Source organism: Lissotriton helveticus, chromosome 2_1 (assembly GCF_964261635.1).
Source record: "Lissotriton helveticus chromosome 2_1, aLisHel1.1, whole genome shotgun sequence".
Lineage (NCBI taxonomy): Eukaryota > Metazoa > Chordata > Amphibia > Caudata > Salamandridae > Lissotriton > Lissotriton helveticus.
Genome location: NC_136059.1, coordinates 738,396,135 through 738,413,153, shown reverse-complemented (window position 1 = coordinate 738,413,153; position 17,019 = coordinate 738,396,135). Strand labels below are relative to the sequence as shown.

Here is a 17,019-nt window from a genome sequence, read left to right as displayed (position 1 = left end):
TTGGCAGTGACCCCTCCTCCCCACCCCATCCTGGTGCTCGGCTCAGGACGGGGTATGAAAAATAAAATGCTAATGAATTACAATGTTGTTTTTCATCTCTGGGGCTTTGAGGGAAATTTTAAGTGGGGTGACGATCTTCCGCTCCAACGGAGGAGCCGCCCCAGCCAGCATCCACAAAACCCTCTGCAATCCTAGGGAATAAGGAGATACAGGGGAAAGAGGATGGGCCATGATGTGTGGTGTGCAAACGAAAAAGGTCCATGGAGAGGAGGAAGAGGGAGGGGCTGGGTGGACAAACAAGAGTGGGTAGTGGGCAGGGGTAACTTGGAGCAAGCATGGAGAGGTGTGAAGAAAGAACGAGAGGAAGGTGGAGCAAGCAAGAGGCTTATTGTTGTAAAGTAGTTATTCATGCATTTCAATGCAAGCACTGCATTGGTTTTAGAAGAATGCATCCTTAAAATCTAATAGCGTCATGTGATAGTGAAATACTCCTTCCAGAGCCACAATGTGCCTGACAAATCGTCATATCAAAAGTTGAAAGATGCTGGAGGAGAAAATCCACTGGTTGAGCCTGAAGCCTACTCTAAAGATATTGTAAGGAAAATGTTTGTTTGATTGCTGCATTATCAACTTAAAGCAAAAAAAAATATCTTTGTATGCCATATCAAATACATTAGAGCGTAGTTGATAAGAGGCACTACTAAATGTACCAAAAATCTAAGTTGTTGGAAATAATTGATGTAATTGAAATAATTGATTACAGTGTATGAATAAAGTTCATCAGTTGATAATTTGTCATTTTTTTCTTCAGGTAAACACCTTCAAGTTGGTTGTAAATATAATCACAAATGCATAAAAATCATTGATCAGAAAGATGAAATGGATATAGATAAAAAAAAACAATGTGCCACATCTCAGTCTCTGAACTTGGAAATGTCTGATGAAAACAGCAACATTTTTCACAGTGCAGATAGGAATGGAAATCGGAGCACGACTGAGGTAGACAGTGCTAAATGGAATGTGCCAGACGATAGATCTAAAGACAGCTTGGGAGGAGTTCGAGACCCAAATTGCCATCCCACCGCCAGTAATGATAAACACGAAGAGGTCATTGCAGTAGTCACACTAAAGGAGTCAAAAGCCTCAGCAGGGGGAAGAATTATTCTCCAGCATTCTCCAAGCCCTGTGGACTCATTCCCATCTTCAACATGGCCAATTACCACAGAATTTAAGTGTGACTGTTTAAATGTGAACGTGGAACTAAAAAAAGGTTTTCTATCAAATAGTAGGACTCGCCTTCTTATAGAAAAGGGGAAATGCCCAAAGAAGAGCAGGAGCTATCATGGCAGGCAGCACCAAAAGAGTCAGTGTTTCAGTTACCACTGTCATGAGAACCTCACAGATGCTCATGGAAAACATAGACCAAACCCAAAAAATACAGCTCATGTTGCCAACAAAGACAGCGCCATCCTCAAAGTAAGCATTAGCGAAAAGGATATTGAGGTTAATTATAACAAAGAACTTCAGTCTGTAGTAGTTCATATTGAACCTACTGAATACAGTACCCAATGTGACAACAAAACTAAAAAGGGACATAAAAGCTATCATTCAAAAGACACAGACTATCCTGTAACAGATGGTTCTTGCAGCACAAGTCCACTTCCAGATGATCAACACAAACTAAGAGATGACTCTTACTTCAATTGCATTCGTCCTGAGTGGTACTCAGATATCCCTCCACCTAAAGAATTTGCTGACTGTAAAGATCCACATTCACATACCATTAGAGAGGATGGATGTCCACTTCTAAACAAATCTAGTAATAAACATTGTAATATATCAGAGTTACCATCTTGGTTAACTGATGAATGTGATGTGCTTGAGTTACTAAGTGATGGTACCGCAGACTATGGTGGGGACAGAGATGATTCCCATATAGTAGAGAGCAGATCATCCCAATTCAACCATAATGTGGACAATCAGCAGAAGCCAAGCACATCAAGTGTGGCATGCTTAAGTTATCAAGCTAAAGTTAAGTCATGGAATGATGCTCAATTAAAGAACATCCATTTTGTCCCCTGTCTCCCCGGTAACAAGAAGTCATATTTTGGACCTAAAGCTGTAAGAAGAAAAACATTTCCAGAAGCTTTAAATGAAACATTTCTTCTTTATCAACTTCGAAAAGATTCATTCTTAACGCACTGGTCATCGCCTATTTGTAGGATACTGCCGGAGGAAGAAGAGGGTGCTGCGATTACCACTACAGACTCACTCGCTCAAGAACCTGGGGTGGAACTCAACAAGTCTTTAAGCTGCACATCATCACTTAGTAGTCTTTTAGAGTCCAAACCATCTCAGACACATGACTCCACACCTTCTGATCATGAAATGCCCCTTTCCCTCTCTGAACCAGAGGAAAATGCTGATTACATCTTCATGAATGATGGTGACTGTGCCACGAAGGATGGAAAAGACAATATTGGCATTCCTTCTTTTCCGTCTTGGACAAATGTAAATTCTAATTCGAAGAAGGAAGATAAGGATTTTGAGCCTTTGGGTAGCCTTTCAGAAGAACAACCTGAATTAACTGAAAGTGGGTTTGATGAAGAGCCAGTTGACAGTGACCACCACAATGATGCGCAGGATCCTACAGATATTCCAAGTATACCTTTATCAAGCAAAGCAGCGTCATTTTTTCAATGTCCTGTCACCCCAGGAAATAACAGCGCTAAAGGTGCCTACTCAGAGTGGTACTCAGCACAACCATTAGAAATACAGTCACAATTCTATAAGGTGTCTCATGCTCTGGAGAAGGAGTTGAAGGGGAAGAGGCGAAAGAGTTCAGTTGTGACTGTAGTAACTGGAGAGCAGGAGCAGCGTGTAATCATTCAAGGTGAAAGCCAAGCGCCAGCCAGCATCTTGGGTTCTGTAGAGAATGTTGGATGCAACAAAGATGCCAAACAGCCTGACACTGCACATAGATATCCAGTCCCAATGCTAGAGCAAGAAAAAGAAGCCTCACTTGAAAAAGAATTCCACAGCTGTTTTGATATCCAAAGTATGTTTCAGAAGTCCCTTGTGCTAGAAGAGGAACATTTACAGGGCAACGTCTTACAAAAAATTGAGAACTCTGACTCCTTCGGGTCTCCTGAAGATAAGGATTTTGCTATAGGTGAGATCCTGAAAGCACCATCAGAAAACCAAAGCAGTCAGCAAGTGGAAGAAAACAGAGAGCTTGGCGAATGTATAGTACTGGAGAACACACCAGGAGCCAGCCGTGACAGTGAAACATCACTCTCTCTTTCAGAGACGGGGGACTGCCTTGCTCTTCGATTAGTCAAATCTGACTCTGAAAGTTATGATCAGAAGAAAGCCGAAAAAATACAAGCATACAGTCGGAAAGCAGAAGTGACTAGAAAACAGTTTGGTAAGAAAGGTATGTTTTGCAATTGCTTGAATTGCTTATTCCCATTATTTTGCATAAGTTTATTTTATCAGCAAAACATAAATTATTTATGACTCATATAAGTTTCAGTATTACATTGTAATTATTTTGTTTTGTAACAGAAGTTATCACTACTCTTAAGTGAAATATGTCATTCTTACCTTAATGCGAAGGTTAATGTTCAATTTACAGAGTAACACTCAGACTTTGCTTGTGAAACCTGATGTGCATATTGTTATTTATTTAGTTAGCTTGTATGGTGACTTAAATACAGCAGAACTCTTTACCGCAAAATATAAATGTAAGGTAAGATACTGAGTCTGGGCGGTGAACTCAGTTCCGCATTGCGGAGTTTGCTGAGTTTTCCGTAATCCGCCTTACGTGGAGCTCGTGAAGTTCCAAAAAACTCCGCTCTGCGGCCGTCATCATCAAGTTGGCGAGCATGAACGTGGAAAATCAACCTCCCAACAAGATTTCTCAATGCGGGCGGTCACATTTCTCATTGCGAGTGGTCACGTATGCTCGCGACTGCTTGCGTTTAGAAACCATCTGTTCGCGTTCAGAAAGCTGCCGCTTGAGTAAAAATCTACTCGAGCGAAAGAAAGGAAGCAGTGCCTGCTTGCGCTGTGCATGGTCCCATTCAAGATGATTTCACAGTGCAGATAAGCACCTGGTACTGAAAATCACCACAAACAGCATTTATCTAACACACTTGCTGCTCGCGGAGCTCCGCCGTAGTGCAGAAGAGTTTTTTGCACTTCGCAGAGTTTCGCAGAGCGGAACGCCATGAACTCCTCCCAGGCTTATAAGATACATATAAACCTGACACAATAAGTGGGATATATGCTGCAGAAAAAGGCCAATGACCAGGACAAAAAAGGGAAAAAGAAGAAAGAGGAATATTCCTGTACAGAAAGTGTCAGTGAAGAGAGGCCAAAAGGGCAAAAGAGCGAAATCCAAAAGTTGCAAATACTCTGGAAGTAACCATGAATTGTAGTTGAGAAATGGAAGCAGTGAGAACCCTTATATAAGGATAGACAGAGAGGAGGTAGGACAGTCAGGAACAGATTTAAAGATGAAACAGTTTTAAACAAAATAAAATGCATTGAGAATGATGGAGTAAGTGAAGTTGGTTAAGTGCAATAGAAAAGGAAAAGTAGATTAAACATATAGAGTGCTGTAAAATTCTGGAGTGTGGAAAGAAAATAGGCAGAAAATCCTAAAAGATGATCATTTTAATGGTGACAATTAAAGAAAATAGATGCATGTGACAAGATCTTTGGAATTTCAAGCGAAGGCAGAAATGGAGGCATGAGTAGAAAAAGAGTGGGAAAGGTAGAAAATAACTACAGGGCTGGGATGGGAAGATGAACAGAGTTGGGATGGATGACTAACAGAAAGCATGACGGAGGCTAGGTCTAAGATGGAAAGAAAAGAAATCTGATTTTTGATGAGTTGGTGGGTAATGAACCAAAGTGCATCCAAGGGTACACAGCAGATGAGCAGACAGAGCCATGAGACAGAGGAGAGCAAGGAAAGAGAGGAAGGGGAGAGATAAGTATGATTATGTCGAAGGAGTGTCAAAGGCCAGCCAGTCTGCATCGGTTAGTGACCAAACTGCAACCTACATCCAGAAACACTGCACTTTAACATTTAGGATGACTGATAGGCTACGCTTAAGTTTCAAATCCAAGTAATTATGTCTATTGGCCAGAAATGTTAAGGTCTCAGACAAAAACACAGTCAGCAGCCATGGCAGAGAGAATAATATTTTTAGAAGACCAGTCTATGAAGGAGGCACACAATGTGGAAAGTTCTGGCAAGGTGTGATTGGTAATAAATACCCCGAGGTGGGTTATATATTCTGCGGATTTCCCCTTTGCCCGGCAGCTACCTTCTGAATATGCTGGGGATGAACCTCCTCAAAGTGTGCACTGTGCTTCTAGGCAATTAATAACGACCCTTAGACCAAAACTTTGTGCATTCCACAGCCTACAATCTCCACGACCGGAAGCCGATTTTAATTACAGCGCTCACCCCCTAATTATGACAAAGCCGCTAACGCCCCTCTGGGAGAGCCAAGATCAACATCAGCTTTTTGTCGAGCAGGAGAGCGAGTTGGAGACCTGAGGATTTGTTTCAACACCCCTCCAGCTAAAGACACGGGTGGACTGTGGTGCCCAGGACAGGAGCATGGGAGCATTTAGACCAGGGAGCATGAGTGTGCAGCAGTGGTGAAAGGAGGTCCAAATACTGAAGTGCATTCCTGACCTGTAGATTGCTTCCTGCACCCGACGCATATTTGTGTTGCTGGAGTCTCTCGATTGCCTGACTGAAATAGGGTGCATTGCGGTGAACCCTTCTCCTCCTCTGCTGCTGCTGACTACTCATATGCTGAAATATCGACTGGCGGTCTTGTTGGTAACTCAAGCACTAGGCAGATGCCCTTTAGCACCACTCCCTCAGCGGCGTGACACACTGGCACCCCAGGGGAATGGTACATAAAGATCCCCTGCAGAAGAAGTTGCCATTTGAATGAAGTGCTGAAGACAACAAATGGCAGGCGTGGAGGCTGAGGCAGTGACTGGTGCAGCAGGAGGCACAACTCCACCAGACAATTCTGCGCTGATGCTGGAACTGCGCTCAGGATTCAACGCACTGGACACCAGATTTGATGCAGTAGATCAGCAACTAGAGGGACTTAAGGAGAACTTACACCAGCAGGCGGTGGGGAGCCGAGGGATGTGGAGGCGCAGCTGCGAGGCACAAATCCAGAACAGCGACCACAGAGACTGGCGCTGGGGAAAAGGTTGTGGCTTGATAGCAGAGGTGTAGTGGCAGAAACGAAGGCCATACACTGCAAGTACACTATAAGTAAAGACAGGGGGAAATGCAATAAGGCTGGCAAACGAGGATGCCTGACCCTAAAATGGCGGCCGCAACACCACGAAAATTGGACACATTGGACACTGTGTGGGGGCAAGACATATCAAGACATAGCACAGGCTACCCTCAAGCGATGCCAGCAATTCAGGACTGTGACCGTAAAACTAAAAGCGGAATACATTAGGTATAGATGGACATACCCTTTTGTCCTCATGTTTGAGTTCAGTAACAAAGCTCGACACGTCACGGACCTGAAGGAAGCGATGGAACTCCTGGGACTGCCACTGCCTGACCCACCGACCAGCTGCAATCAGGTGGCGGGTTCTGGCGTAGACACAAGATGGAAGAATCAATGGCAAACCCAACGGAGGGAACGAAACCTGAAGAACTAGCAGAGATAAGGAAGATCCCCCCTCTTTCATGCTCTGTCTCTCACCCTCCCCCATCGCTTTCCCTATTTCATTCTTTGTCTACTCCCTCTGCTCTTATCCCCTCTCCCCTTGTCTACTACGCCGCCTAGCCCCCTGTGCCCTTTAACTAAGCACTCCTTCTCCCCTTGTTGGGGAAAGATCCAATTATTCTACTCTGGAGTCTCAGTGATCCCTCTGAGAGAGTCCACAGTGCCAAGGGAGCCACTCACAGTTGAGGTATGGTATGGCGCCCCTTCCCAAAGCACTCCCTCTCTCCTTTTTGGGGAAGAATCCAGTAGGTAGGCCTTGGAGTCTCAGAGACCCCTCTGAGAGAGTCCACTGCATAAATGAAACCTCGCGCAACGGAGTTGGGGTAATGATACCACTTCCCCTGGGATCACAGCTCAATGGACTTTGGACGCAGCTATTACTCGATTACGAGTTAGTGTTCCTGTCACCCTCCCCCTCTTCTTTCATGCTGTGTCTCTAACCCTCCCCACTCTTTCCTTCCTTCATTCGCTGTCTACTTCCCCTGCTCCTACCCCCTCTCCCCTGAATCTCTCCCCTTACCTGCTTTTTCTCTTACCCATATGTCCTTATTGTTTATCGCTACCTAACATGTAACTGTGTAGCTATGTTCTAATAACTGTGTAACCTTTGTAATGATGTAACTATTGTCTGATACTCATGTAAAGCGCATTGATACCTCTGGGCCTAGCCAGCGCTATATAAAACCTTTCAAACAAATGTATTTGATTTCATTATGGAGAAAGATCTGGACTAAATCTAGAAGAAATTTCTTTTGTTGACGAATGACTTCGTCCTACCAGGTTAGCAGATTAATATTTCTTGGAGAGATAGGAAACGCAGTGGAGCTTTTTTGGTAATTGCTCTTTATTGTCTGAAATGCGTGACATTTACAGAGAGTGCACATGCAGACTTGCAGGTATTAGTGATAAGACTGGTTGATTTAGGGAAAGCCAATTGACAAATATTCATATACTATATAGCCTGACCAGTGGTCACCCTGGAGCAGCACTGGAACATCATGTGTACACATGACTTTGGTGACATCAGTAAATGGTTGCAATATTCTGGTAAGAAGTCTAAAATGTACATTTTGAAGAACTTGCTGATACACACACCAACTATAATTTAGAGAGATGCTAACCCTGTATAACTCCAACTCACCCAAATAAGTTTTAATATGCTTGATGTGATCTGTACCAAAAAAGATCTATATTCTATTAAACAGTTTTTTCTGGTTCTTTGGATCAACCACTTTGTTATCTTATTTGGTTGGCATATGAACTCTCTGCTAAGCAATAACCCTGCAAAGGCATCAGCCAAGCTGATAATACATTGGCACAGTTTTGTCCAAATTAGTCTCGACGGTAAGGGCCTGATTATGATCTTGGCTGCAATGGTCCTGCCGTGGCAGCGGTGGCGGATACCCTGTTTGCCTAGTAGGCAATGTGTGTGGTTTGTCAGCTGAAAGACCACACGTCTCCCACCCGCTTTGCCGGTTTTGTTCACCTGCTCCGACGGGGGTCTCAGGGAACATTGGCTGATGGAGGGAGCCCAGACACTTTTTCCGCAAGGCCAATCACGATGTGCTTTCCAGCTGAGGCAAATGTGGCAGTCAAACCTCCACCCCTGAGTTGGCGGAAAGCAATGCGTACAAGGCAGAAACTCACCTTCACTCACCTTTACACTTTCTGTACCACTATGGATTCAATCCTACAAGTCATGCAGCTGCTGTCGTCAGCGTAACCAAAGGTAAGCACTAACATTACCGGCTTAACCTGGCTGATCACATTTGCAAAGAATTTGTGCATTTTTAAATTACACAAACAAGCCATAGCATACCAATGTGTAGTGGCGATGTCGAATGTATGACATTACCAACGCCATTTTTTACCCTGCAGTAGGTTACAACGCAGATGTTACATTATCCGCGTTGTTACCACGCATGGCTTTAACATCACAAGTCATTTTACAACTTTCGCTAGATGGCGCTCTGGATTTAGGAATAGTATAAATTACTATTCCTACTCCAGTTAACGCAACAGCAGGGAATGTGTTGGATTTAAAATCCAACACATTCCCTGGTGTTGCGCGCCATCTAGCGCAAGTCGTTGAAATGGCTTGCTATGTAATGCCATGTGTGCTAACAACGTGGACAATGTTGTGACCTACCCATGTGGTATTACCTGGCGGTGTAAACACTGTTTCCCGGCGATGTCATAATGTTGATGTTTATGACATGTAAAGTAACACACCTGTATGACTAAAATGTATGCTTGAATTTTGGGCAAGCTGCTTCATAAAAAATGGACACTTGCTAAAAATAAACATCAAATCATGAAGCTTAAAGTTACTACATAGGTGTGTACACAGAAATTACATAAAAAAGGCAAACACATCATTGTGATAAGTGCAATGTAAGTACATGTACAAATTGAACTAGACAAGGTGGAAGCCTCACCTCAACAATTCCCAGGAAAATCAATGCCAGTCCCAAATCTTAACCATTCTACATTTTTCCTTGTCTTGTGGAAATCCAGTATTGCATGGGACAATGAATATGTGCACATACTTATCAGTAATCAATGGGAAACAAAACATCTGTATGAATATATTATAAAATCAAGTTGAAGCATCTGTTTGTTGGTGCGTATGGCCATTACTATGATGAATGCCTGCACCTAAATGCACATGACCATCACTTACCATGGCAACCAGTTTGTGCACCTAAGAAAGCAAACATCAAAACATCCAGGCTCGATTACCTAATATCATGTTAAAGACAAATATGTACTACACATATCAGTCTCATATATTGCCAGGAATCAAACAATGCTAAGCAAAGAAATGCCAGGACTAACTTGTTAAAATCCAAACTGTAGATTTATTACAACAAATTAAATAACTCTCTCAAAATAAATTATACTAAATGGCACTCCAAAATGCTGCATGTAAAGTCCTGTACACTTTAGTGCCATGCCACAAGGCTTGCCTCCTGTATAACTGTCAAGGGGAACATCCTCTGGAATGGGCAACCAGTGGGCAGAGCAGGCACCTCACATAACCTACATGGGAGAGGGGGCTTGGGGTTTGAAGGGGTGGACTTGGCTTTGGGAGGGGGGCTGTGGAAGTGGAAGGGGTAGATTGCATTTGGGAGAGTGGGCCTTGTAAGTGGTAGGGGTGGATGGGCATTTGGGAGAGTGGGCAGTGGTGGTGCAGGGGTGAATAGGAATTTTTCAGGGGTGGATTGGGATGCTGGTTGGGTGGGTTTGGGTGTGGGAGGGGTAGATTGCTGTTTTTAGGGTTGGTTTCGGTTATGGGAGGGGCTATGGCAAGGGTAAAATGGAGATCCTGAATGCGGAACTTGGGAGGCAGTGTGGGAAGGAGTGGTGCTTGTGAGGCAGAGGGACTGGCTCTGTGTGATGTGCATGTGTCTGTTGATAATGCTGTTGCCTGTGGGTCTGGTGTATTTTTGAAAAGTGTAGGTGTGTCTTGTGTCCTAGGTTTATATTGTCTGTATAATTGTGTGTGCCTCTGTTTCCTCTGTGTGTACTCTAAGGATGGTGTGTCTCTGTGTGTGTGTGCTGTGAATGCGATTGGGGTGAGGCTGGTGACTGTGGATGTGTGTGCGGTAGATGTGATGGAGGTGTAGCTGGTGAATATGGGTGTGCTGGTTGTCGTGGTGATGACTGTGTGCATGGTACTCTTGGTGTCGTATGTGGATGTGATGTGGATGTGATGTGGTGTGACTGGTGGATGTGGGCGCAGTGAAGCCTGTGGATGTGTGTGGTGGTGTTGGTAGAATTTATGGATGTGAAGGGGCTGGTGAATGTGAGTGTGGTGGAGTGCGTGGATGTGGTGTTGTGGTGATGACTGTGGGTGTGGTGGTGTCGGTGTCATCTGTGGATGTGATGGTGTGTGGCATGGTGAATGTGGGTGTGGTGAATTTCATGTATGTGATGGTTGTTGTGGTGGTAACTGAGTTTGGTGGAGTCCATGCTAGTATGTTTGAAAGTGTTCACATGTGTAGTGTGGGGTTGTGTGTGTGCTTGGCTAGTATCTGTATGAGTGGGTGCGTACAAATGTTTATGTGCTTGGTACAGGTTTGGGAATAGGGAATTGGTATGAGCAAGCGGGGTGATGGCCAAAAAGGTTGGGGTAGAGGCTCCGGTGAGGGAGGAGGTCAGAGCCTAAAACAACTTCTATAGCTCAGGCATAGCACTGTGAATGCCTTCCAGGTATCCCACCATCTGTTGCAGATGTCTGCCTTGACCCTGTCATTCAGTATTGCAATCTGACCTACACAAAATTTCCTCAAGAGGTCAATTGCCTCCTCACTCAGCATAACCGGGCGACAGGAGCAGGGAGGGAGGTGCCTGAAGCAAACGAGATAGCACCCCTCTTGGGGCTGCAGGCCTGGCCAACAGGGTGGGATGCAATAGGGAGGATGGATATGGTACTGATATCATTAAAAATTATACCTACCAAAAATACCTCAGTGCTGTGTCTCCACAAGGCCATCAGGTCCGCATACTGGATGTTTTCCAAACATGAAATATGAATCAATGGCAGTCAACAAATACAGCAATATTGTACCATTAGTTGCATAAACTGAACTCACTTCACCTTTATATGTGCATTTCACAATGAAGAAAATGCACACACTCCAAAACACTAAAGTATAAACCTGCTGTAAAATTCAACTGTAGAATCAGTACCGAAGTACCTTAGCAGTGTATCACATACCATATACATACCTTAGATGCTGATGACAGTAGGAAGCAAAGGTTGTGGGGATTGGCAAATGACTCAGACAGCAATTTCACTTACACAGCCACAGAAATCTTCCCATCACACTTCAGTACAGAGCAAAATACATCATCATATTTAACACCTAAATGCCTATAGTTAATATAAATGCTTGCACTGTGTTCCTAAATGTTCATGAACATCATAGTACTTGTTTACATACAGCACTCACTATGTAATACTCATAAACATGCATATAAATCTGAAGTGACAACATATTACACCTTGATGCATGTCAACAGTTGTCTAATGAGTCATGAGTTTGCCCTGAGTAACATTTCACCTGATGGTATCCGCCTACATATATGTAATGGAAAATTCCATCTTGCACAATCCCTTCAAGTATACCATTTATCTCCAATATTACTTCATCATATGGATATGACAAGGGACATAGTGAAATGCTTTAGGGTAAGTGTTACTCTGTCACCAATGTGTGCACATTCCTGTCTGTGTTACCACAATAGTTGGATACCTATCACCATTATTTGTCATAAAACAGACTGGCGGACACACACATTTGTGAAGGAGTGAGACCTCATGCTAATCTTACACTCTAAACATTTATTAACTAAATAGTATTTCTGATGCCATTTGGGGTATGTATTAAATCAAATATTGTTTGTGTAGAATCCCAAATTAACTAGGTGAGGTTTTGTACATCCACTGCATCATAACTGCCCTGTATGCTATGTCACATGTAATAGAGCTACCATTCCATCCTCCATATTAGTGAAAGACCATCACACTTGACACAATAAAGACTAGTGGCCTGTTTGGGACAATTGTCCCCCATGACATCAAAAAACTTGAGCAGTATGTGGAGTTGAGGCAGACGTGTCTTCTCAGAATAGCCCATTTGTTGTGGACAGGAATCATGTAGGATCCTTTCCAAAAAACAATAGACAAAGCACATCATCATAAACCTTTTGCAAAACTTACACCTTGAAGAACTCTCCTTCTGTATTGGACACTGGATACCCATAATGTGGATGTGAACAATCCTGGCTGTATCAAAAACCGGGTAATTTAACATGTGAAACTTTGAACAGAACTTATCCCCTTGTTGCTGCTGTTGGGCCCCCAAGCTCTGGATAAGCCACCCTAATGATGCAAGCCATTAGGGGGGCAAGGTGCAGTGTGCACCCTGCACATGTTTGGATGACTTCCCTAGCTGGACTTCTCTGATCTTCTGGGTTCAACATTGCGGTGTAGTTCCTATATGACCTATACAGGATCTGCACATTTGGATAACATAAACTGTCGAACGGGTGGCAGACTGATTCTGTGCACCCCACCAGGTATGTTAGCCTGTCTGTATCAGCTAGCTCACAATGCCACTATACTCTCCTCTTACCAAGGAGAGAATAGATTATGGCAACCTCAGAACATGACAACCCTGATCCCTCAGGACCGTGGAAACAATGTACTACCTTTCGCTCAGTCACTCAGGCTTACCTAGTTTGTCTCAGAGTGATACACCGAAAAAAACAAGCGGGCGTTTTCAATAATCATTCATTGAATATTTATTTTTCTGGTGTTAAATAGATGTGCTGCAACAACCGTTAGACAGTATAAGATATAAATGATCAACAGTACTATGAAAGTAAAAGAATGGTATAGTTCTACCATTGTACTAAAATCATGAATGCATTCAAGTATATAAGACACATGATAAAAGATGCATGCTCCTACGATGCCTCCCTATCTAGATGTGCCTAAGTGTACCTAGCATGGGTATAGGTGTTAAGCCAAGAATCCTTCTAGGATTTAGTCAACCCCATCCTGGTCTCAAGTTGGACATCCCACGAGGGATGTTTCAACCACTGCGAGCTGGAGTGTCTGCATGCAGGAACCTCAGCGTCTCTGGTCAGTGTGTCAGCTGTGAAGTCTCGATCTCCTCTAGCTATCATAGCAAGATGTGATGTATATATACCCATAGGTCTCCCCAGGGGTTCTACCTTGCTGTGTTACTGTGTTGGCCTAAGGATGCCGTTGGGCCTGAACTTTGTACATAGTATTTATACAGGAGATGGTAGTCCTGCTGTGCTTCCAAGAACCCTCATGCATAATATATGAGATTTCGAACTAGGGAAAACCCGCATTCTGAATGTAGTGTAATATCTAGGTAAAAGGTCAGTCCCTGTAAACCGTGACAAGTGTAATGTAGGGAGAGAATATAGACAAACGCTAACGAATTTACTGAGGCCTATCTTATAGTATCTATATGGAATATAAAAGCGTCTTAGGTCCCGCCACCTCTTGTGGCACAGGATGTTACACCGCATATAGACCCCCAGGGTATGCACCTTCCTAGCGATAGCCTTCTATATGTTGTGCTTCTGATGGATGTTAAGTTGTATGGAAATAAAATAGGAAAGAAAAACATTTGAAATGTGATTTTTTGTTAGTCTGTATTGCTGTCACTTATATTTTCTACAGATAAAAGTACCATAACTCATGAGTTAGCGTACAGCATGTATATTGTCACATGCTGGCCTGAAACAATATACTCATACCCACTTTTGTCTTGAACTGTTGCCCATCCTAATCCCATGTCATGGACTAAACACACTAATCCAGACCTGTGACATCATCTAACCTAGGTGTCACTATATAATCTGTGATGAGACCTACTTCTGATCAGTGCTAAAGATTGATAACTAATGAAGGATAAACATTCATAATCATGTCACAGTAAATAGTTACCACTGTGGATAAGGTCCCTCAGTGTGGACACTAAAGTCTTTGACATGTGAGTCAAATGAGAAAGTGTTAAGTCAAGAAGCAAGGTAATTCTTCCTTTCAACTGTTGTCTATTTAAATGCTTTCAGGGGCCTATTTCAAGCATACGTCACACTTTTTGCTGCAAAGGTTTCATGTTTTGGACAGATGTACCTCAGTGCTTCAGTTGTATGACCCTGTGACTCAGCCCACAGCCTGGCCCATTATGCTTACAGAGCATTTTTCATTGTCAGGCCCTGCTAGCTGCAGCCTGATCTGGGGGTCACATGAACATCACCTTCCATCTACTCCCACATTTAAAAAGTCACCTTGCGCCCTTCCAAAAATGCACAGGCCCTGTCCCCTGTCTTGCCAGGCTTCCTTGGTTCCAGAGGTCAGCAACAGCAGCCAAAGTGGAGGAGGTCTTGAGGCAGCAGTGTCAGGAGACAAGTGACGTTTTTTCTAACCGCCATGTACATGTACATGAGGAATGCACTTGTCAATGGAGACAGACACAGCCATTGGCTTTTCTACGTTGCTTTCACAAATGTTAGCCTACGGCTGTGCCCATAGTGCAGTTCATTGTGCACTCAGCATGCGCGGCAGCCATCTGATTCCAAATGTCCTGACAGCAAGGTCAAACTCCTGCCATTTCCGAAGGTGTAATTGTGTGCTAATGACAGGCACGTAACCACCACTCAAAATGGTGGCTAGTTTGTTTACATATTCTAACTACGATGGCCACTGGTTAATTTAAAAGTAAATATTACTTTGTGGTGCATTACTGTGGATAAATGCAAGAGTTGCTTGGTGTTGCCAATATCTCCGTTTATGGTATTTTGGCTTGATAAAATAAAAACAATAAAATTGTGTAAACGATACATTCAAAATGTAATATTTACACATTTTTTCTATTATAATAATAGACGTGACTATCTTTCATTTGTGAAGAATGAAGGACAAACCAAATGTGTTGTCAGGCCATATATATTATTTGATAATAACATGACATATATGGATTTTTTATAAAATGTGCTAATTTTGAAAATGTTTAATAGGTTAAATCTTTCCTTAGTGCAGACATTTGAACCTTGGGAGGGTGAGGAGACAACAGGCTCCAAGGTACAGGCCTTTTCCAGATCTTGCCACAATGCAAGACAGAAATATTATCACGTTATCCAGATTGAATAGGCAAACTCTACTGGATCTATGTCAACAGCTGGAGCCTGATCTTCTGCTTCATAACAGGAATCCCACATCTATTACGCTAATTGTCAAACTCATGGCAGTACTCCATTTTGTGACCATAGGTTCCTTCCAATACACTGTGTTAGTATCTGGTGGTATTTAATTGTCAGTGGTGTGCTACAAAAAGCACCTTCAGCAGTGATGAGATTTATGGACAGGTATGTCCATCTCCCATGATGTCAGGATTTGGCCAATGTAAAGGGGGAATTCTATGCTTTTGCCCGTCTACCAGATGTGGTTTGAGAAATTGATGGCACCCATATTGCCTTAGTGCCACCGCATGCCAGGAAACAAGTTTATTGGAATCGGTAGCACTTCCATTCAATCAACATGCAGGTTGTCTGATTTATTAATTTCGAGCATCAGTGCCCCGTTCGCTGGTTCAGCCCATGATTCCTTTGTTCTATGGAACAGCACCGTGCCCCTGCACACAACTTGGACCTGAGAGGGTCTGGTTTGTTGGAAAGAAGAATCGGTCATGATATTGGTTGATCTAAAATTTGTGTAATAGCCTAACCCGACCGACCATGTTTGTTGGCACTGCTGAGGAATCCAACAACACTGGTGTAAGTTTGCTTCAATGAGGCCCATGGAAAAACATAGAGACCAGTGGAGTGGGCTTTCGGCTCCTGAAGGCCAGATTGTGTTGGCTGAACAAAATTGGTGGAGCACTCCTCTAGTCATTCACTAAGGTGTGCCAGATCATTGTGGTCTGCTACATGCTCCACAACGTAGCTTTGTGATGGAAAATCCCTTACATCCTATAGGATGGAGACCATGAAGAGCCACCATGTGAGGATTTTGAAATGCCAAATGAAGATGATAGTGGTGATGAGGAAGGAGTTGACTTATGTCAAGATGTCATTGACAACTTCTTCTCATGACAATAAGTATATCCGTACATGTACTCACTTTCACCATTACACCAACTATTGATGAGATGATGAGTGAAGTATGTGGTGTTAACTTGTTAGGAAGGGCAAGCTCAGGGCAATCCAGACCCAAGATGTTTGTTGATCAAAGTTGTAACACATTGACTACTTTGTACAGTTTGGTTGTTTATCTCTGAATGTTTTGTGAAACTGTGTCCTCCAAAAGTTAAGTTTGTAATGTGTCTACTCTGTTAGGTTTGATTGGTAATCTTTTTGTTTTGATCTGTTTTAGGTTTCCTCACCATTGTCATTTTCATTTGAACATTTCAGAGTTGTCACATTTGCTGGTATTTGGTGCTGTTTCATAGTACAAAGGGAACATGGGTTGACTCTGGAACAGACAGGCACAAACTCTGGGTGTACAAATCGTGTACCAAGACAACTTGCACATTCATTGAATAGAAGATTTGAGGACTCAGTAGAACGTGTTCACAGTTGTGTGTAGGCACTAAAGCTAGATGTGTGCCATCATTAGCTCAAACCACGTGTGGTAGTGGAGGCAAATCATGCTAATCTCCCTTCACATTGACTAAATTCT

General features: G+C 43.1%; 1 protein-coding gene across 1 annotated transcript in view; it reads left to right on the top strand.

Annotated features, from left to right (window-relative positions):
* The window catches only part of LOC144819485 (uncharacterized), a 646,675-nt gene that overhangs the window by 54,068 nt on the left and 575,588 nt on the right, over window positions 1–17,019 (top strand). The window contains exon 2 of the mRNA XM_078677349.1: window positions 812–3,436. Within this exon, the coding sequence (XP_078533475.1) occupies window positions 812–3,436 (2,625 nt within the window). The remainder of the gene's footprint in view (window positions 1–811; window positions 3,437–17,019) is intronic.